Below are 23,963 nucleotides of genomic sequence, written 5' to 3' on the forward strand. Positions count from 1 at the left end.
GGAAATTACTGTCCCTTTTTTTTTTTTTTTTTTTTTTTTTTTTTTTTGTGGTACACGGGCCTCTCACTGTTGTGGCCTCTCCCGTTGCGGAGCACAGGCTCCGGACGCGCAGGCTCAGCGGCCATGGCTCACGGGCCCAGCTGCTCCGCGGCATGTGGGATCCTCCCGGACCGGGGCACGAACCCGCGTCCCCTGCATCGGCAGGCGGACTCTCAACCACTGCGCCACTCGGGAAGCCCCTACTGTCCCATTTTGACGAAGCACAGAAATGGAGGGTGCGGGTGCTGTCTCCTCAGGGAGATGAAATGGGGCACTGTGATAGCAGAGGACCTTAACTGGGAAGGTGATGGGGCATTGAGGGCAGCTTCATCTATTTCACAGTTAAATCTGTGTTGAATTAGAGCTTAGTTTCCTCTTTGCTCCTTTATTTGAAGAATTCTGCTCTTTCAGCATGCTATTCTGTTTGTTACCAGCTGAATCCTGTTTATTGGCTATGAATTCAAAGGCAGAGAAAAAGATCCAGTGGCTGATGTTACTGGGCTAGGGATGAGGTGCAGAGGCATGGAAGAACAGGTGGACAAAACCAATAGCTATAACCCATTATTAAACGGTGATTACCTCTTTCCTATCAAGTGCAGTTTTCTTCTGAGTTTTAGTTGTGTACTTGGTCTGAGTCACAGTGAAACCTTTGAGGTTTTGTGAAGGAAGGACAGAGCTGTTGACTTCAAGTCCTACATATCTGGTTCCCTTTTTGGCTTTTAGAAATAAAGTTTGGTTTCCTGAAGACAAGATGAATCTTCTTTAGGGTCCTTCAGGTCATGTCCAAAGGAGACTAGGTTAAGTGAGGGCAGAGTCATGTCAAAACAAATGATAAAAGTAACTCACATGGCACGTCTTGTGAATTTTCTTTAAAGATGTATAAATTTAAGACTCTGATATGAGTGACTAAAATAAATAATGTTCAGGGGATCCAAAAAGCCAGGGAAGAATCTCTGTGATAAGGGCTACTAGGCTGAGTTTTCAGAGGTGGTTTGACCCTATATTTCATCATCCTATTTTGCTTCTTGCTCGAAGTGAAAAAATAAAGGACTTCCTCCAGCTAACTGGATCAATGCCCAGCCACCCCTTAGAGAAATCTATTATAGGCTGTGAGACAGAAAAGCTTATAAGGCAAGTGTGTGTTAGCTTTGCTGGATTATTTCCTTTGTTTGTCATCCTCAGATACTATTTTCTTCTTATTTAATTTATCAACTGAAGTCATCACTAGGATATATCCAGCTATTTTAGAATCAGCAGATGATGACCACTAAACATAGGAACTCATCATAGAAATAGGGCCACAGTGGTGGGATGGGGGCACTAGAGGCAAGAGGGGATCACTTTCAGAGCCTGCCATCCCCACTGTATGCACCTTCATCTTAGAGCTGACCTTAAAAGCTTAATGAATAACTTAGCAAGGGCACACAGAATAAGTTTTTTATTGTAAGGAACTTAGCCCTGGTATCCAGGTTTATGGAAGAATACCTATGGTGGTAAGAGGAAGAGTCGTTTTCTACAGGGATGTCTCCTCCCCCCTTTTCTTCATTCTATATTCTCAAATTCAGTAGATATTTTTGTCCCCCTGTGCTTTTGCATTTTACATTACAGAGGTCTGAGATGATAAATTAAAGCTGTGGTGACTTGTAGATGAAGATCCATTGACATATCTGCCAAAAGAAATATATGATCCATGCATTTTGATGAAATACTGAAGTGAATGAGTATTTTACAGTGAAAGTATTCATATCTAGATTTTAAAAATCATTTGGAAAATAGTATTGAAACATAACAGTGTAGTTTTATTTTGATGAGGATAATTCTTAAGAGACAGTTTTATATAGAACAAGTTAATAATTTTTCAGTGTGTGATTAAAATCTGGTGGTGGCGGTGGTGGATTTAAGCACCTAGTTGACTGGCCTAGGTAATCTACCTCTAAGATCCCTTCTTACCCTGAGATTCCACAATGCAAATGTTGTTGAATATGTAAAGCTACAGAGTGTGGTGGCTTGTTCAGCATCCCAGATGGTTTACCAACAGGACAAGCACACTGTGCTATTTTCGTGGGAGCTTCAAAAGCTGTTTTAAAACCAGTCAATAAATATTTATAAGCTATCTACTATGTGCAAGACACTGCGCCAGGAACTTGAGAAGACTCAAAGGACAAGAATCCTCAGGAAGTTTTCAACATATTTTCTTATTGTCTTCTTGTGAAATCTGTCCCAGGAAATTTTCTCCTAATAAATTCCTAAGAGCTAAAAGGTAACTTTCTAGATAATTCAGAGAATTCTTCCTCTCTAGGAAGGAATATACAGAGAGTAGGCCAAAGTGCCATTATTAAAAACAAAACAAAATACCTAGATGTATTCTAAGCAAGGCAGTATAGAAATACCTACTTTACAAAATAATTTACACTATTTAATCAAGATACAAAGGAAGTGTGTCTGTGAATAATTCTACCAGGGCATGAAGAATAAGTCTATATGTCAGTAGTAGCATACACCTGTAGGATCACTTACACTGGGCTACTAAAGAAATTAACCACTGAGTGTTTCTCTTATTGGATTGGGATAGTGTTACCCCCAATATATTCTCTAGATCTTGCAGGTTATGAGTTGGTGATGGGGTATGGCAAGTCCTACTCTTTTTATCTGATGCTCAGTCGAAGAGGGGGAGTTCTTCCCTCTCTACCTTCCTAAGTCTTGTCTCCAGGCTACTAGTTCTGGGTAAATATTCTCTCTTCCCCCGTTCTTCTTCTTGAATGTGTTCCTCTGGCTGAGTTGTGTCTACCTGATAAAGGCCATAAGAAAATTAAAAATAAAAGTAGGTAATAGTGTCTACTATTTCCAAAATACATTCTACAATGATGGTTAGGCTGGGCCAAGAGAAAAATTGGGATAGAATTTAGAGGAAATACAAAGAGGGAGTGAGATGGGCAGTCTTAAGATATGCAAATGGTATAGCAGGGAAAAAAGATAAATGGAAGGGAAGAAAGGAGTCAGAGAAAGAGATTGATTGACAAGTGATACATTGGGAGACAGAACAGAAAGGTGAAAAGAGAGGAAGACATATGGAGAAAGTAGATGTAAAGACTAGTGATGGTTAAAGATAGCTTATTATATAAGAAGTGATAGAGAAAGATAGGGAAGGAAAAAATAGAAAGCTAAACATAGAATGGTTGAAAGAAAGAAAAGAAGGAAGGAAGAGAAAAAAGGAAATGGTAAAGGTAAAGAAAGAGGCAGTAGAAGAAAAAATTCCAAAAGAGAATATTAACCAGGAAAAAAAAAAAACCTGACAAAGACCAACATGAGAAAAAAAAAAAGTACAGTGAGTGCATTAGGGTTATATTGATGTATAGATCTCCATACATAAAATGGAAAATTCATCTGCTTTTCTGTCTTGCAAAACCAGACAATTTTGCAAGTATGGAACCTTGAGAGAAAAAGGAAGATTCGGCAAGCAAAGGGAAACTAATCCAGACAAGTGGCTTCCAAGTTTCAAGGCACTGGTGGTCATAGCCTTCCTGTTTGTTTTTTTTTTAAGTGTGTGCTAATTGGTGACAATACTAGATCTAGCAACTCCCAGAGCCCCAACCTCCTATTGCTGGAATGGGGAAAAACTTAAGGATAACCAAGAGGGTGAGATACTTATCAAATCTTGGGGGAAGAATGTCTGGAAACCACTGTAGAATAGCAGGTATTTTCCTTCTCCAAAGAATGCTTGATTGAGATAATTCCTAGGCCTGAAGTAGTAAGCAGTCTTGCACCTGGTCCTGTGGATTGGTCCCTACTTGAAGAGAATCAAATAGAGTGTGTTCATCTACATTAAGTGGGTCTACATTTATATTCTGAAACTGTGCCCTGGTAGCTAACTCAGCCAGTGAGTTAGGAATTTCAGTAGGCGTAATTGGATCCCCATCAAATGAGCCTTGCCTTCCAATGCTAGATGGAGTTCCAGTGCTGGAGGTGTGATACTTTGTTAATTTGGAGCCAAAACATGGTAACTGTAGGATGCTAGATGGTCTCTGCTGCCTTTCACCCTCATTTCCCTGCACTTCACTTGGAATTCCTTCTGGCTTGGGACCTTCATCAGGTGTACCAATAACAAGCTGCTCAGGAGTAAGATCAACAGTTCTTTCATTGAGCTGGTTGCCTTCAAATATTTGTTCCAAAATGTTTCCTTTTCCTCCAAGATCACTTTTGAGGCAAGGTGTATTCTTTGATTGAAGGGAACTGGTTTCGGGAAAGGGCATAATTCCCCTTTGGCCCAACTGATTTATAGAACGTGGTGTGTTCCTCTTCAGAGTGGACATGTCATCTCTGAAAGGACTTGGGTTTTGACTTTCTCCAGGCAGTCTTTTCTCTGAGCTGTTTCTTTGGCCAGCTAGGATGCTTGTCGGGGAGATAGTATGTCTTACATGCGTAGTTTGACTGTCTTCTATATACACAGGGCTGGTGTCTTGGTTCTCCCCTAGTGCAAGACCAAAAGATGGAGTGTAGTCTTGTAGAGCAAGTGGATTGTCCTTGGGCCCTGTGGAGCCACCAGCACAGCAAGGGCCTCTCTGGCTTAGGTGAAATAAATGTGCTCCTTTTTGAACTGCTGGGTAACTTGGAGGAATTAAGTCTGGGAAAACCAAGTGTTCTCTTTCTGGTGAATTTAACCTAGTGGTCTGCATGCCATAATTCAAATTCTCACCTTCATGCCATATTGGATTTTTCTGAAGCCCAGCTGGGGAGTCACTGGAATAAGGCTTGTTCTCCTTCTGGTATGGTGAACTAGCAGGGGCTTTGTGTAAATTTGTTGGCTGATCCCAGAAATTTCTGTTAAAATATGGCTTTCTTTCTTTCTGCTCTTGGGCTTGAATCCTGTGGTCCCAGGAATTCCAAGAAGGAAACATAGTGCTTTCTTCTTGTCCAACGGCATTATTAGCATAATAGCCCCTGCTCTCCACTGGCCGCGGTTCAGTGGGAGCTGTATTATATGATGGGAAATTCTCATCTGGGCTCCAGGGGTAAAATTCACCATAAGGGAAATCCTTCCTGGGTTTTGATGGATTAATATCTAAGGAATAGGGAAGGTATTCCTTAGGTTGATTTGAGGTATATTGCTCGCCTTCATAGTGCCTAACTGTTGGGTCTCCTTTAAAGCTTGACTCCGCCACACTCCATCTACTTTGTCCTGGAAAAGATTCATCTCCAGTTGGCTCTATTGGGTCTTCTTCATTATAAGGGATTGTCTTTTTTGGGTCTGGAGTATTCATGGGATAGTGTGGATTTTCAGGTTGCCTCATTGTATTGGGAGAATCATCTCTTTCAGCCCATGTATTACTTCTAAGGTATGGTGAGTTTTCCCTGGGATCATAGGGGTTATAGTCAGGGTAATAAACACGTCCTCCAGAGCCATGGGAAGGATGAGGTAAGTGTTCTTCATGCCTTCCAGGATCTTCCTTAAAAGGTGGAGAGATTTCTTGTTGGTTCCAAGTATTTCTTCCAGCATTAAAATGTTCCCTTGCAGGGGAAGGAAATCCCTCAGGGTACACAGGCTGATATATACTGTGCTTTAATTCTGGCTGATTAATTTCTGACTCATATGGAATTCTTCTTGGCTCTAAAATAATCCCTTTGAGCAAATTCTGGCTTTGGGTTTGTCCATTAGAATTTGGAGCTCTTCTGGAATCTCCTCTCAGGTAATAAGAGTTTTCACGTTGACCAATAGAATTAAAATTTGGGACTAGCATGTTGTCCTCAGGGTGAGGCAGTTTATAGTTTGATTTATTAACTCCATAGTCTTGAGAGTTTCTCCAGGGGCCACTTGGATCCCTTGTAGGAATGACTATTCCTTCTTTTTGACTTACTGGCTTCTCTCTTGGATTTTGGATGTTTTCATTGTGGCCAACAGTACCATGTTTGGGACCCAGAGGGGCAACATTGGTTCCCACAGGGTGTTTATTTGGCCCTTCAGGCTTTCTTCTGAAATTTGCTGGATTTCCTGCATAATTGGGAGAGTTGCCTCTTGCAGTGGAAGCATAAGCTCTGCGGTATATTGGATATCCTGGACGAACTGCTTGTTTGCCTTCCAAAACAAAGGAGTTCCACCGGGGACCCCTTTGAATTTGTTGATTTCGGTAAAAAGGCCCATTACGTTTGTGCCCCGTAGCGGTGCCAGTAGGTCGCCATTGTCTTCCTGCAGGAAAACTACGGATGTTAGGATTTGGATAATTTTCATGAATATTTGTCTGACTTGGTCCCCGTGGGGTTTGACTTCTTGGAACTCCCTGGCCTGAAACATTTACTGCAGGGCTGTTTTGAGCTGTAGGATTGCTCACAGTGTTAGACCCCTGGACACTGTTTCCTGTTGGGCTGGTGTCATTTCCACCCTGACTCCCTCTGGGATTCGGTGCATTTGACTGGGTAGAATTAGTTTCAGGAACTGTTGAATTAACCGAAGGATCAGTGGCTGGACTCTCTGTTTTAGGAGGATCTTTTTCTTTTGGTTTTTCAAAATCTTGTTCAAACATCTCTTCTGAATAATAAGGAGGACGGCCCCCAAATCCATGATATCCAAAATATCCAAAGTAAGGATTCTGTAGGGAAGAAGATGGAAATTGACAATTATTCTTTGTTTCCCACCATGGTGCTGCTTGGAATTTTTAAAAGTGATAGTAAAAATCTTATTGGCCACATAATTTTTAAATCACTGTTGGCTACGCTTTCTTTCTTGAAATTTGATTCCTCCTTGGTTTCCATGACCTTTCTTCCTTCTGGTACTCTTACTCTCTGACCATTACTTTTCAGTTTTCTCTTCCTAGGCCTGGATTCTAAATCTAAGTTCTTTTTGTTTTTTTTTAGGATTCCATTCTCTATCCACCTTATTCTTTTGTTCTCATTTTGCACACCTGCTTTGATCAATCTATTGCAGTCCAGTTCTTTCAATACAGATACATGCCAGTGACTCCTAAAGCCATAACTCTGGCACATGATTCTCTCCTGAGGTTGAGACAGCAAGACTGCTACGCTAAAGAGTTTATGAGTATCTCCAATTGAATGTACCCAGACTGGACTCATTTTCCCCAAAACCTTATTCTCTAATATTCTATATCTAAGCAGAATTCACCACTATATACCCAGTTTCCCAAGTTTCCACTCTCTCCTTTATTTCCCCCAGATAATTAATGACCAAATCTTATAAAATCTAAACTTTCATCTTTGTCTTCTCCTCCTTTATCCCCAATATCCCTGAACTATTGCAACAGTTTTCTTACTGGTTACTCTGGATATAACTTTACTTTCCTGTAATACTGCCTGTCCATTGCCATCAGAGTAGTGGAGGTTGGGGGTGGGTATGTGGGAAAGTTCTGTCACTTTCCTCCTTAAATATTAAAGTTGCCCTTACCTTACAGGACAAACTGTAAACTCAGAGCATAACATACAAAGCATGGTGCCAAAGAGTGGGGCTCTAGACAAATATGGGTTAAAATCCCTATTCCACCAGTACTAATAATATGACTCTGGGCTAACCTCAGTTTATTCATTTGTAAAATGGAGATAATAAAATAATATCTACCTCATAGGTTATCATGAAGATCAAGTGAGGTAACATATATAAAGCTCAGTGCCTAGTACTTACTAAGTGCCTGATAATAATAATATATAATATTAATAAAGATAATAATTATTATTTTAAATAATCATCTGGCCCATAACAATTATATCCAGCCTTATTTCCTCCCCCTTGTAGTTTATGCGGTTGTAAATCACACTACTTGCAGCACTATTCACAATGACCTTAAAAAAGAAGGAAACTCTGCAAAATGCACCAACATAGATGAACCTTGAGGACGTTTTGGTAAGTGAAATAAGCCAGTCACAGAAAGATGAATGCTGCATGATTCCATTTTATGAGGTATCTAAAAGAGTCAAATTCATAGAATCAAAGAGTAGAATGGTGATTGCCAGGGGCTAGGGGGAGGAGGAAATGGGGAGTTGCTAATCAATGGGCTTAACGGTTCAGTTAAGCAAGATGAATAAGATCTGCTGTAGAACATTGTACCTATAGGCAACAATATTGTATACTTCAGAATTTGTTGGGAGGGTAGATCTCATGTTGTGTTCTTACTACAATAAATAATAATTTAAAAACAGCTACTTTTAGTTCTCTGAGTACTCTATGTTTCAGTGCCTTTGCACATGGCTTCTTCAGATTGAACTTTCTCTTTGCCTATACATTTATCCCTCCTGGAGAACTTGATTCATCTTCAGGACTCAGCTTGAATGCTCCCTTCTCTGTCCTGGTTTTCTTAGGCAGAATTAGGCTCTACTCTCAGGTGTCCACAGCAGTATAGGCTTCTGCTTTAACAATTATCCCACTGAATTTCAGTTGCTTATTTTTCTGGGATTCTCCCACTTGACTTTCCCATGTGAAGTTTTTGAGTGAAAACATTCTTCTCATCTTTGTTTTCCCCAGTACTTAGCACAGTGGGAAGTGCTTAATAAATGTTTGTTTAATGAATGATGCAATCATCATGAGCAGTGTCAGTATGTTTGTTAGACACACATGTGGCATTTAGGTCATTTAGTCTTTCTTTAAAAAAAAATACAATCTAAAGAAAAAGTATTTTTATTCCTACTTGTGGATAGAGATGAAGAGACGGATGGGTGAGGATATGTCTCGGACAGCATGCAGCAAATCAGGCAGTGTCCCTGAGAGGTGGAATGCAGATGTTAATACCTATGCAAATTGCCTGTGTCATCCACTTTCACTCTCTCATGAAATGTTTGTAAAAATTTGAAGTCCCCATATTTACAATAACCAGGACATGGAAGCAACCTAAATGTCCAAAAGAATGAAATAATGCAACATGGATGGACCTAGAGATTGTCACACTGAGTGAAGTCAGAGAACGACAAATATCATGTGATACCGCTTATATGTGGAATGTAAAAAAAAGGGTACAAATGAACTTATCTACAAAACAGAAATAGAGTCACAGATATAGAAAATAAACTTATGGTTACCAGGGGGTAAGGAGGAGGAGGGATAAATTGGAAGACTGGGATTGACATATACACACTACTATATATAAAACAGATTACTAATAAAGACATACTGTATAGCACAGGGAACTCTACTCAATGCTCTGTAATGGCCTACATGGGAAAAGAACCTAAAAAAGAGTGGATATGTGCATATATATAACAGATTCACTTTGCTCTACACCTGAAACTAACACAACATTGTAAACCAGCTATACCACAATAAAAATGAAAAAAATTGAAGTGCCCATTTCCAGGTTGCATGCACTTATCTGAATAATCATTTGGGATTATTTCACAATGATATATCTGAAAGCACCTTATGCCATTACTGAATAGGAATTTTCAATGTCATTATTTTAACAACCCGCCCCTCAGCCCCTCCCCCTAGAACTATCAGGTTTCCACATTTCACTGAGGACATATCACATATTTAGGGAAAAAGAGGAAGTACACTCCAGGGGTGGGGTACTGTGCCACAATCACTACAATGGCTTTTTTTGATGACACATTGCTAGAATATTTAAATAGTGTATCACTGCATTTGGCCCCTCTCCTAGTGTGGTGTACTAAAAAACCCATTGGATAGGATATCAGAACACTTGGATTCTGGGTCCAGTTTATCCTCTAACTCAGTAGGTAAAACTGAATAGTAATTTAGCTTCTCTTGGCTTCAATTTATTTGTACAATGAGGTCATTAGATGGTTACTTAATTTCCTTCTGGGGATAACATTCTGAGATAGATTTACTTCGTTCCTGTTGACTAGTTGTTCCATCACTGTTTAGAGTCCAGCATCAGCCTTGAGCAAAGGTTAGTAAGTTAGCCTTCTGAGAGAGAGAGAGAGAGAGAGAGAGAGAGAGAGAGGTTGATTTCTATACATGTAGAGGAGAAATGATATATCACATTTATTTTATTTTAGATTACTTGCTTGGTTTGTTTCACTTTTTAAAAATCACAGGTGCTTGAGCTACAGGTTCATGTGTTGGATTTTAACTTTTTTATTAGATAGGGATTAAAAAAAGCAGAGACTTTCATATTGTAATTCCTAATGAGGATTGTAGCTTTGCTTGTACTTACTCCACCTTCTTCATTGCTGACTGGTGGACGTCCATAACCTGGTGGTACCCTCTGAAAGGTGAAAGACACAATGAACACAGAGAAAACCACTTTCTATGCTGCCATTTGATTGTAAAACTCAAGATTTTTAAAAATAGTTCAAGTCAGCGTTAGCACTGTTGGTGGCTTTTAGCTTCTGAGTCATTAGCTCTTAAAATCTAGCTATTAATAATTATGACATAACCATCAGTGAATTCTGGTAAATACAAAGCCTTCATCTGGATCCCAGGTTATCTTACGGAAAATACCACATGTGGCTGCATATCCTGGCAGTCGTCCTGCCCCATCACCAATACACACACGTGTGCATGCACACACACACACACACACACACACACACACACACACAGAGATTTGAGTGCTGTTAGGATCCAAACATCTATATTAGAATATCTAATAATTGAGATTAAATAATGATGTTATTTTTTGAATGTTTACATTTAAGGTGACAAACTGACAATCCTTCCTGGATTATTACTAAAATATTTTTATAGTCAAAACCAAGGTTTATTTTCCTAATCAAACTAGGAGGTTGGGTTTCTGCTCATAGGAGTGTTGAGAAAAGCATAGTGGGAGGGTTTCAAAAAGCAATTCAGCTCCCACAGAAGTTCTACATAGATGAGATTAATAGATATTTCAGCAAGAGAATCATGTTCATCTCCTTTTTAAATCTTCACCTGGTACTGCCTTCATTTTCTTTGTTCAGTATTGCCAGTAAAAAGGATGTCACTCTTACAAGGAAAAAGAAATAAGAAATTTTTACTGCTTGAAATGAATTGTTCCTTGGTTATAAAAAGCCTTCTTGACTATAGAGTTGTAGACAAGAAAAACCAATGCCATAGCTAAATGAAGAGTCATCAAATATTTATTGATGTTGTTTTTGTTAGTTTAACTGCAACTGACCATTAATATTTCTATAGTTCAATTAGTTTATTTTGCGATTCATATCTTAAATGCTTGCCATGCAATTTCAACATTATGTTTTATTTTAATGATTTTAACCTTTAAAGGATTCCTATAATTATTATTTTGCAAAATTCTTTACAATGAAATATCTTTGTCTAGAAATAATAAGACATTATGGAAGGATCTTAGCCTAATCATGGTTTTCAAACTCCATTTTGTCCCAGTTTCCCCATTACATTAAATGAGGATAATCTTTGTGTTTTCTCATCTCTTGGGTGAGGAATAGTAGTGAAGGAGCACAACCTTTTGAAATTAATTCATTATCTAAGTTAGTAGTAGTGTTGGATGATTTAGGCTATGTTCATTTCAACAATTTGAGTAAAAAATCCAATTAAAAAATTCTTTTTTTCCTACATGATTACTTATGTGATGATTTTGTTTCATATTCTCTACTGATTGGCATATGGCATTCCATTTAAAATGTATGAACTCAAATTAGTTTGAGATACAGCATGCTAATATTATTTTTCAGTTCTAGTTTAAAGGAAAAGAACTCACATGTGGAACATGCCACGGTAGCTGTTGATAGGGAAATAGCCCATTGCCAAATGGTGGGAATGCCTAGAAAGAAGAAAAGAATCAGAGTGATGTGGAAATGAGAAGAGTAAATGAAAAATGAAACAAACTTATTAAAGACAATTATTTAGAACTTGGAAGTCTACATCTTCCTTTGCATTAAACTGAATTTTTTAAGGGCAGAGATGATAATAATAATAATAACAATTAGTATTATTGAGCACTTACGTTCTAGGTAATGTGCTGAGAATTTTATACTAGTAAGTTCATTTAATCCTCACATAACTGTAGAAGATATGTGCTATTATTATTTTCATTTCACTTAAGATTCTGAGGTTCAGAGAAATTGAGTCACTTGCCCCAAATCTCAGAGCTGGTAAATGATTGAAGCCAGGATTCAAAGCCAGGAGTGTCTTTTCATTCAAATTTGTATTCTCTACAGCTATAATATGTCTGATAATGAAGGCTAATCAACTCAAGACAACATTTTAGAGGCTCCATGATGGATGAGATCTTGAGAAATCATCTGCCCGTCTTCTTGTTTTAAGTCAGGACTACATTTATGCTATCCTGAAGTCCTGGAAGCAGTGTTAACTTTCAGAGCAATGTTTTAGACAGTCGAAGCATAGATCTGGAAGGGACTTAGAGAACATTCCATTTACTCATGATGAACCTGGAGCCTAGAAAGGCAAAGTGACTTGCTCAAGATCATACAACTAATAAGGACTGGGGTAGAATTTGAATCTCTGTTCCCTGACTTTTCTGTTGGTGCTCATGTTTATACCCTGTTGCCTGTGTATTTCAAAAGGAGCTTCTCAACAGTATTTGGGTAATTTTCCATTAAATGAAGGCTAGAATAGACTTGCCAGGCAGTTTTGGATAGGTGGTGACAGCATCACCTTGGAAGAAAGTGTCCAAACTAATGATTCTGTTTTGTACATAGCGGTATCTGTGTTGAGGAGCATTGGAGGAAGTGTGTTTGTGGGGGTGGCATGGCCCTCTGAAGCCCTCTGAGGCCATTTATGACTCTGGTTTGGAATTTTGCTGGGCAGGCCTCACCTGAGGTGTCTGGGTTTCATCTTGGGGATGAGTTGGGGTGGGTGATGGCTGCTTTAAAGGATGCTCCGGTAGGGGCTGTTTTAGTTGAGGCTGGTTGGGTTTCTGGGTCTCTGGGGCTTGATCAGTCTTGCTCTGGTGTTTGGGTGCTGAGGGAGATGAAGGTTTCTGTGGGCGCTTCTTGTTGGGTGGTGGCTGAGGCCACATGGGCATCTGGTACGGCAGGAAGAGCTGAGGGAGCTGCATACCATTTCCATACAAGGGACCCAGGTGTACCATCTGCAAGGGTAGTAAATAACAGTAAATTCACATGAGTGCTGGTACTCCAGCTCTCCCCACCCTCTCTGTCAGTCTCTAAAACTCAGTCCAGGATCTTAAAAAGCCTATGAAGCTTAAGTCAACAATGGAAGCTTCAAGCTCTTTAGCATTTTATTTTATTTATTTATTTATTATTTTTATTTTTTATTTTTTTGCGATACGCGGGCCTCTCACTGTCGTGGCCTCTCCCGTTGCGGAGCACAGGCTCCGGACGCACAGGCTCAGCGGCCATGGCTCACGGACCCAGCCGCTCCGCGGCATGTGGGATCTTCCCGGACCGGGGTACGAACCCGTGTCCCCTGCATCGGCAGGCAGACTCTCAACCACTGCGCCACCAGGGAAGCCCTAGCATTTTTTTTTTAAATGCTCTCTTATACTTTTTATTTTTGTTATTTTTTTAAATTGTAGTATAGTTGCTTTACAATGTTGTGTTAGTTTCCACTGTACAACGAAGTGAATCAGCAATATGTATACATATATCCCCTCCCTCTTGGACCTCCCTCTCACCTGCCTAGCTAGCATTTCTTTACATGTTTTCTTACAGAAATGAATTTCAGTCTTTCAGAAAACCAATGAAACAAAGCAAAAGGCAGAATTAGGTGAGAAGTTTCAGTTAAAGAATTCAGCTTATAATTTTCTAACTCTGAAGCCCTGACTCAGGTAAGAAGTATACAAGTCAAGTTACAGAGGAGTTGATATCAAGTTCACAATTCCTGTGACTTGCTATAGGCTGGATGAAGAGGAGAAAGAGCAAAAAGAAGACGAAGTGAGAGTGTTAAAAAAAAAAGAAAGAGAAAGAGTAAAAATTTTATGTGTGTAAATATCCTTATATGGGGCCTGTGTTCTCGATTACAGGTGAATCCTCATTATTTCCGTTTTCATTATGAAAATCTCCACAATTACAAGGTTGGCAGGGAAGCAAAAACAGTTATAATCTGAAAATGCTATGTATGAATTGAACTCTTACAACAGTAGTTCCCATTCAAACATTCCCTCTCTGACTTAACACCAGTCTCTGTCTCCAGGCTTCATTAATCAGTCTCTCACTGTCTATGGATGATACACACACAATACCGTGCAAATGCCATGTGGATTGATGGAAGGTGAAATTGCAAATCTTGCATTAAGATGTAGGATTTCATGACAATTAAGTTGGTAAAAATTTCAAATCACTGGCAAAGTTGCTAAAACTGAGAATGAGAGTTTGAAAACTTGGGCCTATCAAAAGATAAAGATGAGAAAATTGACAATGGTGATGATTTTAGGTGAGAGGCTTTAAAAGAGAATGACTTGAATGAAAAAGATTAAGGGAAAATTGATGAAGTCCTTGATTTTTCCCCTCAATGGGTCTCATGATCATGTTACCAAAGTCAAAAGTAACATATAGTATTATTGTACTATCATACAATTTTTTCAGAGAAATTATGCCAGAAGATTCAACTGATAATACGTTCATTATTAGTTAGTTCTAAGAATTAGCACATAGTGGGAAGTATAAGCTAAATTTTAAAAATTAGACAAAAACTTATTTCATAATTTTAGTGTTATCTTTCAAGATAATCCAAATAAAACTTTATCCTCCTCCCAGTATTTACTTATGCTATTTTTTTCTCATTATTTGTAAATATATCTTGTATAGTCTTTTCCCAGAACAAATTTCTCTCAGATATAAAGAAGCAGTGTAATTAATAAATGCTTTTTTCTACATGAAAGTACAATATTAATGAATAAGAAGAAAATTTGGTGTAAGGGGATAGGTGAAATAATTTTTTTTCCTTGAAACTCTTATAATGGTTAATTAAAACATGTGAATAATGATTGGTGTCTTTATTAGCTAAGACAGACCTTATAACTATCTGTATATAAACAAGAAATCATTAGAAATAATATAAAGCGGAACTTATAGGTGGGGAGTTCATAAAGTTGAAGTGACCATAGCGCATCTGTGACAAAAGGAATCCATTTATGTGGCACAAAGTGAAAATTTTTTATTCAATAAAATCACAAGAAGCAAGTTTCTGATTTTTAGATATAATAGTCATAATATCTTTGACTAGTTATACATAAATTTAAAATAAGTAATGAAATTTAAAAACCTTCTATGGCACTATGATTTGAGAGTTTAAGAGGTAGAGTCTCTACCTCTTTCATAAGAAATTTTATATATCAGAAAGTTTTCCATTATTCTCCTTTTTATTTTTTATTTTTTGGTGGCACCTGCAGCTTGAGGAATCTCAGTTCCCTGACTAGGGACTGAATCTGGGCCTGGCATTGAAAGCCCAGAATCCTAACCACTAGGCAACCAGGGAACTCCCTAATATTCTTTTTAAATGAACTCTCAGGACAGGGCTCTGGAAAATGTCTCTCCTGAGACTAAACATACATACCTCCTCACTTTTACTGCTAAATCCAGGCATTCGGGGCATTTGCATCTGGAAGTGAGAGAATATTTGTGACAAATTCAGAACATCAATTGAAATAAGCCCAGGAATTTTCCCCAAACTATGCAACAATAGAACATAAAGAAAAGTCCTAAATTTTTTTAATACTCACTGGCATAGCTATGGAATAACAAAGCAGACCTAGAAAGACCAGGACACTCTTCATTTTTCCACTTGGTACCTGGGATACAAAACTGGATTTTAGTTTTGAACTGTGAAATAATTCTGCTGGGGGCACTTGGTGCTTATCCAGGCACTAGCCCACCTGCCTGTCAAGGAGAACACTGATATACACAGTGAAAGGGACCTCTGCTGCCATGTTTATTTTACATTAAGAAACTATTAGATGGTTATTACCTGGTACTGTTCTAAGCTGCCAAAAGGGTCAGTTAAAAAGGAAAGATAAAAGTAAGAGGGAGAGAGAGAGAGACAGAGACAGAGAGGCAGAGAAAACATTGATGCTTGAAAAGATGGCTCATAGCACTGGAATGTGAAAATTAGAAATTAGGAGTTTATCTTGAAAAATGTGAATATTGGTGATTTTGAATTTCTAGTTGCTAGGCTGGTTTAGAAAGTCATAGTAGTGTCTATATTCACTGTTCAGGATAATCTCAGTCCCAGTGACGGGACAATCCAAAATCAGTACTTTGAGCTACTTTCTAAGGTGCTATAGACTACATTCCATTATAAAAAGGCTTGTTATGTACACTGGAATGTTTTAGAATCTATGCTTTTCTTCGTTCCGCTGTTGTTGTTTCTATTATTATTATTGTTATTATTTAATCTTTTTACAAATCACTTCTGCTCAAGGTCTGGTAAAAGAAATGGGAAAAAATAAGAAAAACTATAAATTTATCTCTTTGTTAGACACTTTGATTAAACATAGAGGAAAAGATAGAAACTATAGACAAATATGAAGTTCAGAGATTGTTTTCATGGATTTTATTTATCCCACTCTAGTTAATTATGCAAGGCTTATATAATTAATACTTGTATTTACATCTTTGAATAAGGTTTCTTCTAAAGCATTTACTCGGGTAACCCCTTAAGAAAACTCTTCCACTTGCATATACAATAGACAAAAATAAAGGTTTTTATCAGAATGATATATTTTCACGGTTTATCAGATGCAAGACAATTCCTAGCATAGTAACCAGGATATAGACACCAGTATTTGCTCATTCCTTTTGTTTCTTTCATTTTCTGGGCATGAAATGCACCTAGTAGTGATTTGAGCCAATGCTCACCCTTCTACTTGCTTTCCACAGAAGCAATATAACTAGAGGACACTTCATCATTTTCTTAAACTGTATGTTTAAACAGTTACCTTTTACATATCAGAGAAATTGGGAGAGTGTAATTAAACAAAGGAAGCAGTAATATGTAAATGTCTTTCCTACCAATTAAAGATTTTCAGAATCATAGCATTGTAGAGAATTAAAAATAACTGAAACTAGTGTGCTTAGTATAGGCTACAACAGCACAAGGAAGTTACTAAAGAGAATACTGGTGAATGCTTTCCTAAATCTATTTTCTAAGATTATGGCCTGAGATTTTGGGGGAAGCTTTGTATGTTTAATTTTTATCTTGCTTAATCATCCATCTAATTTCTATAGTAGCAGTCACTGAGATTCTTGATAATGCTAAACACTCATATAGGAAGATGTGGTCTTTTGTTTTGCAAATATAAAATGTCACTCTTTTTCTCTTTTATAAAATTAATATATTATGTTGGATGACTTTAAGATTCCTTCCATCTCTAAAAATTCATGATTGGATAAAAGTCTATGCTTAGCTGTTTTTTTAAATTATAATGATTGTTATGGAATACAATGACTATGTAAGTTCTTAGTTCTAACATTCCATCTGTGGTCTAAGATGCTCTTTTTTCTTCTGACATATTTAAATAGTGTTTTATCCTCTCAAGTGTACTTCTGACAATATTTAGTTCAATATGTGATCTGTTTGTATTAGGAAAAATAAATGAAAATACTCACCAGGTTATCTAGCTTAGGAGACGAAGCTTCATGCCTGCACTGCAGCAGCAACATTTTTTCACCAAAATTTTCATAAGCCTTTAAGAAAAGTATAGATTTTGCATGAGAAGAAACTCAAATATAGAAATGAAACAGATAAATGAAGAAACTAAGAACAAAACTTCAGCTCTACCTTTATTAGAGAGTTTTCAAACTCTCTTCAAGCTTAATCTTCTGTTGCTTTAAGAGTAAGGTGAAAGCTAAATCAGAGAGAAAATGACCCAGGCACTGTATTTTGAGATACTTTTAGTGCAATGTTGACAAAACTTGAATGCTCAATGGGGACGTGTACAAAAGCCCAGTGTTAAATGAGATCTAATTAGTTTGGAAGAAAGCTTATAAGAAAAATAAATGCACCAACTAAACGAAGAAGTTTAAAGTTTTATCAGAAGATTACTGTACAAAAATTGATTATCAACAAACAGCAAAGAATGCAATCAGGAAGTCAACCAACATCTATGAATTAAGTTCATTATTTGGAACTATATTAATTATGTTGAAAATCTCTAATACTCACCTAATGCCACTTAGAAACTCCAACATATAAAAAATAACTTTTACTTGAACTTTGCTAGCCTGTCTTTGAAATATATTCTTAATGGCCTACAGTGGAAATGACTACAAGTTGCTAAAGCCAGGGAGATCTCAAGAAGCTAGACACATTTATTTCTTAATGATAAAACAAAAATTCTTCATGAAGATGTCATGTTCTGTACCAAAAAGGCTTAAAATAAAAAGACTCCTCCTTTTCAGAAAGCTTGGGTCACATTTAAGCACTGTTGTAGACCTGCACAACCAATCAGCTTTGAGAAAAATGGTTTTGCCATCACAAGAGTTTAAAACACAGCCAATGTAAAATTTATAATATGTTATTATAGGAGCTGTCAAATCAAGCCTCTTATTATGTATAATAACAGTCGAGGAAAATGAGCTTACAGCAGTAAGATTTAGAAGATGCTTTCCTTGATGAATTTGGGGTTTTTTAAGTATAGAAACATTGTTTATGCAAAGATATTTAGGGAACAAAGGTGAATGAATATTAACCATATGCTATTGTCATAAAGCATTGACCATGATCAAAAGGCAGGCCAAAATATGTATTTAGTTTAATATGTTTAGTTAGTATATATTTAATATATAATTAAAATTAACTGGAATGTTATGTCAACATTCAACTCAGTGACTTGGCTTGATTCATATTACATAAGGATACCAGGCCATAGAGCTCTTTTTGAAGTCAGTATAGGTTAGTTACTGGGGATTCAGAGTTGTAGAAGAGAAAGGCAAAATGACAAATGAACTCTCAACTATTCATGATAATACAACCTCATGAAAATCGGAGTTGAGAAATTCGCTGAAGGAATTATGTTATGGATGTTTTTAGAAATCTCACTTCCCATAATAAAGACTTCACTGCTAAATAAATAAATAGGACAATTATACTTTTCATTGACGAGAGCGAACTTTGTTATCTTTGCTGAACTTAGATTCTCCTGTTCCCTATGGCTCCATTTGTAGTGGTGATATTTGCTTATTTTAGTGTTGGCATTTAAATAGCAAGAATTTTTTAATTTGATACCAAAAGATGGTTCCTACTTTGTGTGACTGTGCACATCAGTTCACCTAGGGGTTGTACAAGGTGCTGTTCTTCCAAGGCGTGAGAGGTGCCATGTCATTCCTCTTGGGCCAAATAACACTGCATTTTTTAGCCCTCAAACTCCCTGAATTTAGTACCACAAAGAATAAAATTGCACTGGAATAGATGACTTTAAATTGATCTCTAAATATCTTTTAAGTCTGTATGTGTCCAATAAAGTGTGCAAAGTTAGATCTGCTCCAAGTGTCTGACTGTCTTTATCTGACTTTGTAGAAACTGAGTAGGAATTACAATATTGTGTGTATGCTGAGATTTGTTTGTAAGTGGTAGGACACTGAGGGAACAGTGTATTCACGAAGATGAAATGGGAATCGTGATGCTGGATGACCCTGGTTTCTGCCTGTACCCTTCACATAGAGGCTAGAGTTTTATCAGCCTTAGCCATATAGGTTCTTGGGAGTTGCTACTAAACCTCACTTGATGGCTTCTCTGTTTACCCTTGTTCCCTCTGCCATAAGGCTGGTTAGTGGTCATGAAATAATCCATGTTTTAAAAACCCATCTAAGGGACTTCCCTGGTGGTCCAGTGGGTAAGACTCCACATTCTCAATGCAGGGCGCCTGGGTTCGATCCCTGGTTGGGGAACTAGATCCTGCATGCATGCCGCACCTAAGAGTTTGCATGCTGCAACTAAAGATCCCGCATGCTGCAACGAAGATCCCGTGTGCTGCAACTAAGACCCTGCACAGCCAAAATGAATAAATAAATATTAAAAAAAAAACCCAGCTAAGCTATTGAATGGGTGAACTCTTAGTAGTGGTGGATCAGATTGAGAAAACAACCAAGCATCTTTTTTTTCTTTAAAAACACTAAAGAATTGCTTAACTCCATAGAATATTTTGAAATTAGTTCTTTGTGACTTTCCTCCTTTACTCCAATTATCTTTACTTATTTTATAAATACTTTTTCCCTCCAAACGATTACAACTGTTTTTGAATATGTTTATTATTTGGCTTTTTAAATTTTTAGAATTTCTCTCTCTCTTTTTCTGTTTCCCTTTTTGTCCATAAAACAAGACTTCTTATTCGGTCTGTGTAAACCCATGCCGTTGTATGTAAGAATTTGTGTGTGGATGCAATTTTTTTCCCCTGAAGGAGAACCTATATCCTTGAAGGGTCTGTTACCTCCACACTCTCCTAAGATCCTCTCGTTGCCCTAGATTTTAAGCCACTGGGAGCAGAAAAATCTTCTGATTTCTGTGGTGGAAAGAGACTGAGATTTGGAGTTGCCAGACCTGAGTTTAAACCTTCCACAAATTAACCAACTGTTTAATTTCCTGTTCAGTAAAATGGGGGTCATAAGTTTCTTCTAGGAAGTAATTTAAATAATGTGTGTAAAGTGCCTGACACCTGGCAGGCACTGAATGATGATCAGTTTATGACTGATCAATACATTAAGGTACTTTTGTGGTTCCACATTATACTTCATAATTAAGGACCTACGAGCAATAAAGGCAGTAATGATTCTCAGAGCAAATAGATCTTCTAAGCATGACTGTCACACTGAAGTTCTGTGGATTATTATTAGTAGAACCCTTCCACACTGCAGAATTGCTGAACTTGGGGTACTTGAAATAAAGTAGTGTTTTAGGAATCCACTATTGGTGGCCAAATAGTATCCAAGCATCCACAATCTTGATTTCTCTCTGGAACTATTCCTATAGCATATCTTCAGGCCCTAAATGTGAGACACCTTCTTTCATAAGGAAGACAACGTGTAGTTTAATCTTTCACAGGTTAAGTGGTTAATAATGTTTATTCCACAGACATTTCCCGAGCAGCCTCTTCATGCAAATCCCCAGCTGAGGTGCCCACCCATCCTGCATAAGCTGTTGGGATAGGAAAATTTCTGAGTCAGAACTCAGTAGTGGGTTTGAATTCTGGTATCTATGACTTAATTGTTTTAAAACCTTAGTCAAGTGACTTAAAGTCTTTAAGCTTCAGTTTCTTTGTTTGTAAAGTGGGGGATAATAATAGTATTTCCTTCATTAGTTTGTTGAGAATTTAATAATTTATTTAAAGTTCTTAGTACATAGCTTAAATAAATGCCACAAATAGATATATAAATGTTACCTGTGATTATGATTAGAGCTTGCTCAATAGCTGCTTTGTTACTGACCACTGATACATTTCTTAAAGATTTTTAAGGCTGTTTCACCTCTTTGTGCTTATTGATGAAAAAAAGAACAAAAAGACAGAAAGCAAACAAAGAAACCTCCAAGGAGCAAACAAACATCTTCATAAATAGAATATAGAAAAAAAGCTGGATCATAAAGTTTATCAGATTTATTCAGTTTAAGTCTAGCTTTTGATCTACAAATACAAAAGTTACTCTGTGTTGCCAGTGAGTTACTGCTGGCAGGTGGTTATTTATTTGGGCCACCCTCAGAGGTAGTGTTTATATGTACTGAAGATCAGCTTAAAAATGACTCAGAATCTAAGAAGATTACTTTGTTCTCCATCTTCTCTCTTCAGTCTGAGAAGATGTAACCCAATAGTTAAGAACCCAGGCCTTGAGTTTCAAAATACTGAGTAATGTATACTTAGAATAGTGCCTGACTCATAGTAGGTGTTGCATGTGACTTAAGCATTTTTCTACTTCTTATACTTCGTGGAAGCTGGTTGTAATGTCATCTCATCATGGAAATAATATCTTTTATATGTTGACCATTTATTATATGCATTGGGTGCTGCTGTAAGCAATTTTCATGGTTTAATTCTCACCATTCCTCACCACAAGCCTATGAGATAGGTTCTATTATTATATACATTTTACTATAAGGAAACACATAGAAAGATTAAGTAGCTTGTTTAATTACATAGCCAGTAAGTGGCTAAAGCCAGACAGTCTGACCCCAAGGTCCCTGTTCTGTCCTCTACTCCATATTGTCTTGGCCTGTATTGAAGCAGTGACATTAAGACACAGCTTATTTAGCTTTTTTTCCTTAACAATGACTGTCATTGTCCCTATTTGAGTATCTTGGTGTAAATGGTGGGGGAAAATCACAGGGAGTCAGAATACCTAGTTTCTAGATTAATTGATCACTCACCAACCCTGGGACATTGGGAATTTCCTTAGACTTCACTGCCTTTCAGTTTCCTTAACAAGAATCTCCCTATTTGTTTTCCAAAGCCTATGATACTGTCTTTTATCAGCAGAGTAGAATACTAGTAGTCTGGACTTTCAATCTAAGAGAACCTTAAAATATTTGCAGTTCAGTTCTGCTGAAATGCCTGGTTGAGAGAAGTGGTTTTGGGAATAGAGCTATTCAGCCACCTTCTGTCTCTGGTGTGACTTGAGTCACACCATCTGTAGCCCATACCTTTAGATTAGCTTAGCTCCTTTAAAGAATCACTTCCACTAAGGTGTATTTACTAAAGCTCACAAATGAGAGATAGATGTCGGAAATCTATTAAGCACCCAGCAGGTGCTGGAAACAGTGCAAGTGAGTGGTGTTACGATGGTAAACACCACGGACAGAGTCTGGTGCCATCATGGAGCTATTTATCCAATAGTGGATCTAGACCTTGCAATGTCAGGTGTAATAATACTGACATTGGAGGGATACGTAGGAGGGATTTTATGGAAGGTGTCTCAGAGGAAGTGAGATATAAGCTATAACCTGATGTCTGAGTTGAAGGTATCCAGAAGAACATAGAAAAGTGTTCAAGGCAGAGAATAGCATTGGAGAAGTCTGGAAGAAGAATGAACAAGGTGAATTCTAACAACTTAGAAAAGTCTAGAATGGCTGCAAAAGAACTCCATGGCTGAGAGTGGTGAGAGATGAGGCTAGAAGAGGTGAGCAGGGCTAGTCAAACAGAATTGCAAGCCTAGAGAAGGACTTTTCCATAAAATATTGTTGAAAGCTGTACTATGTCTCTTAATATGCATTATATAAAACTCTACAGAGGAAATTTCTTCTAGAATTTTATTTCAGGAAAAACCTTGCTGTCCTTGACATCTAATAGCTTATTTTTCTGGAGTCCCATTGCTAGTGGAGTATCCAGACCAGTGCCTTTCCCTTCTACATCTTATTTTAGGAATTCTAATCACTTTTCTTACAACCATCATGTGATTTATTTCCTGCTTTTACATAATAAGAAGTATGTAACATTCTGTGTTTTCCTACCACTCTGGTTACTAGCTAAGCTAAATATGATACTTAATTAACAGTTGATCCAGGTTATATGAGGCCTTAGCTAGTATAATTTTGGGGGCTTTTCCTTTAAGAAAAACAACACAAAATTTAGGTAAGAAAAATGTTTGTTTAGATAAGAAAAGAAATTGCAACAAATTTCAGATTTTTAAGAGGTGACAAATAGTACAAACAATATAAAATTTCGAAAAACAACTTAATATTTTTACTAGCTACCTGACCTCTGTTATAGCATCTGTATGTTTGAAGGCCTATTTCTCCTCCTCTACTCACATGTTTCCAGTGCCAGCTTTCAAGACATATTCGTTTCGCAGTATGATCTCTGGTCCTGCACCTTTAGGTCAGGTGTAGAATGAGTAGGTATTGAAAATTAGGCATGGGAAGTAGGAATATTCTTGGAAGCCATTCCCACATGAGGATGGCTAGCTATATTTTAACTATACATAGAAGTTTACTATGGATCACATAAATATATCACACTAAACCCAAACTAAATGTCTCTACATCTCAGCTTCTGAAAATGCCCATGGTTATTCCAATGCCATTTGAATTTAGGAGAAGCGTGATGGAGGGACCATGGGAGTGGAAAGAGGCAGCAGGCTTAACCAATTGTAGTCAACGGACTCAACCT

At 37.6% G+C, this 23,963-nt stretch overlaps 1 protein-coding gene across 1 annotated transcript; it reads right to left on the reverse strand.

Moving 5' to 3' along the window:
• Positions 1-3,773: 3,773 nt before the first annotated feature.
• On the reverse strand, positions 3,774-6,748 carry ENAM (enamelin). The gene has a single exon (XM_004283582.3). The coding sequence runs from the start codon at positions 6,552-6,554 to the stop codon at positions 3,774-3,776; it is 2,781 nt and encodes a 926-aa protein (XP_004283630.2). The 5' UTR covers positions 6,555-6,748.
• Positions 6,749-23,963: the final 17,215 nt, after the last annotated feature.

Source organism: Orcinus orca, chromosome 4 (assembly GCF_937001465.1).
Source record: "Orcinus orca chromosome 4, mOrcOrc1.1, whole genome shotgun sequence".
NCBI classification, from domain to species: domain Eukaryota; kingdom Metazoa; phylum Chordata; class Mammalia; order Artiodactyla; family Delphinidae; genus Orcinus; species Orcinus orca.

What these genes read in the sequence shown, in the direction of transcription:
- ENAM (XM_004283582.3), bottom strand. Translation starts at nt 6,554, where the DNA reads ATGTTTGAACAAGATTTTGAAAAACCAAAAGAAAAAGATCCTCCTAAA.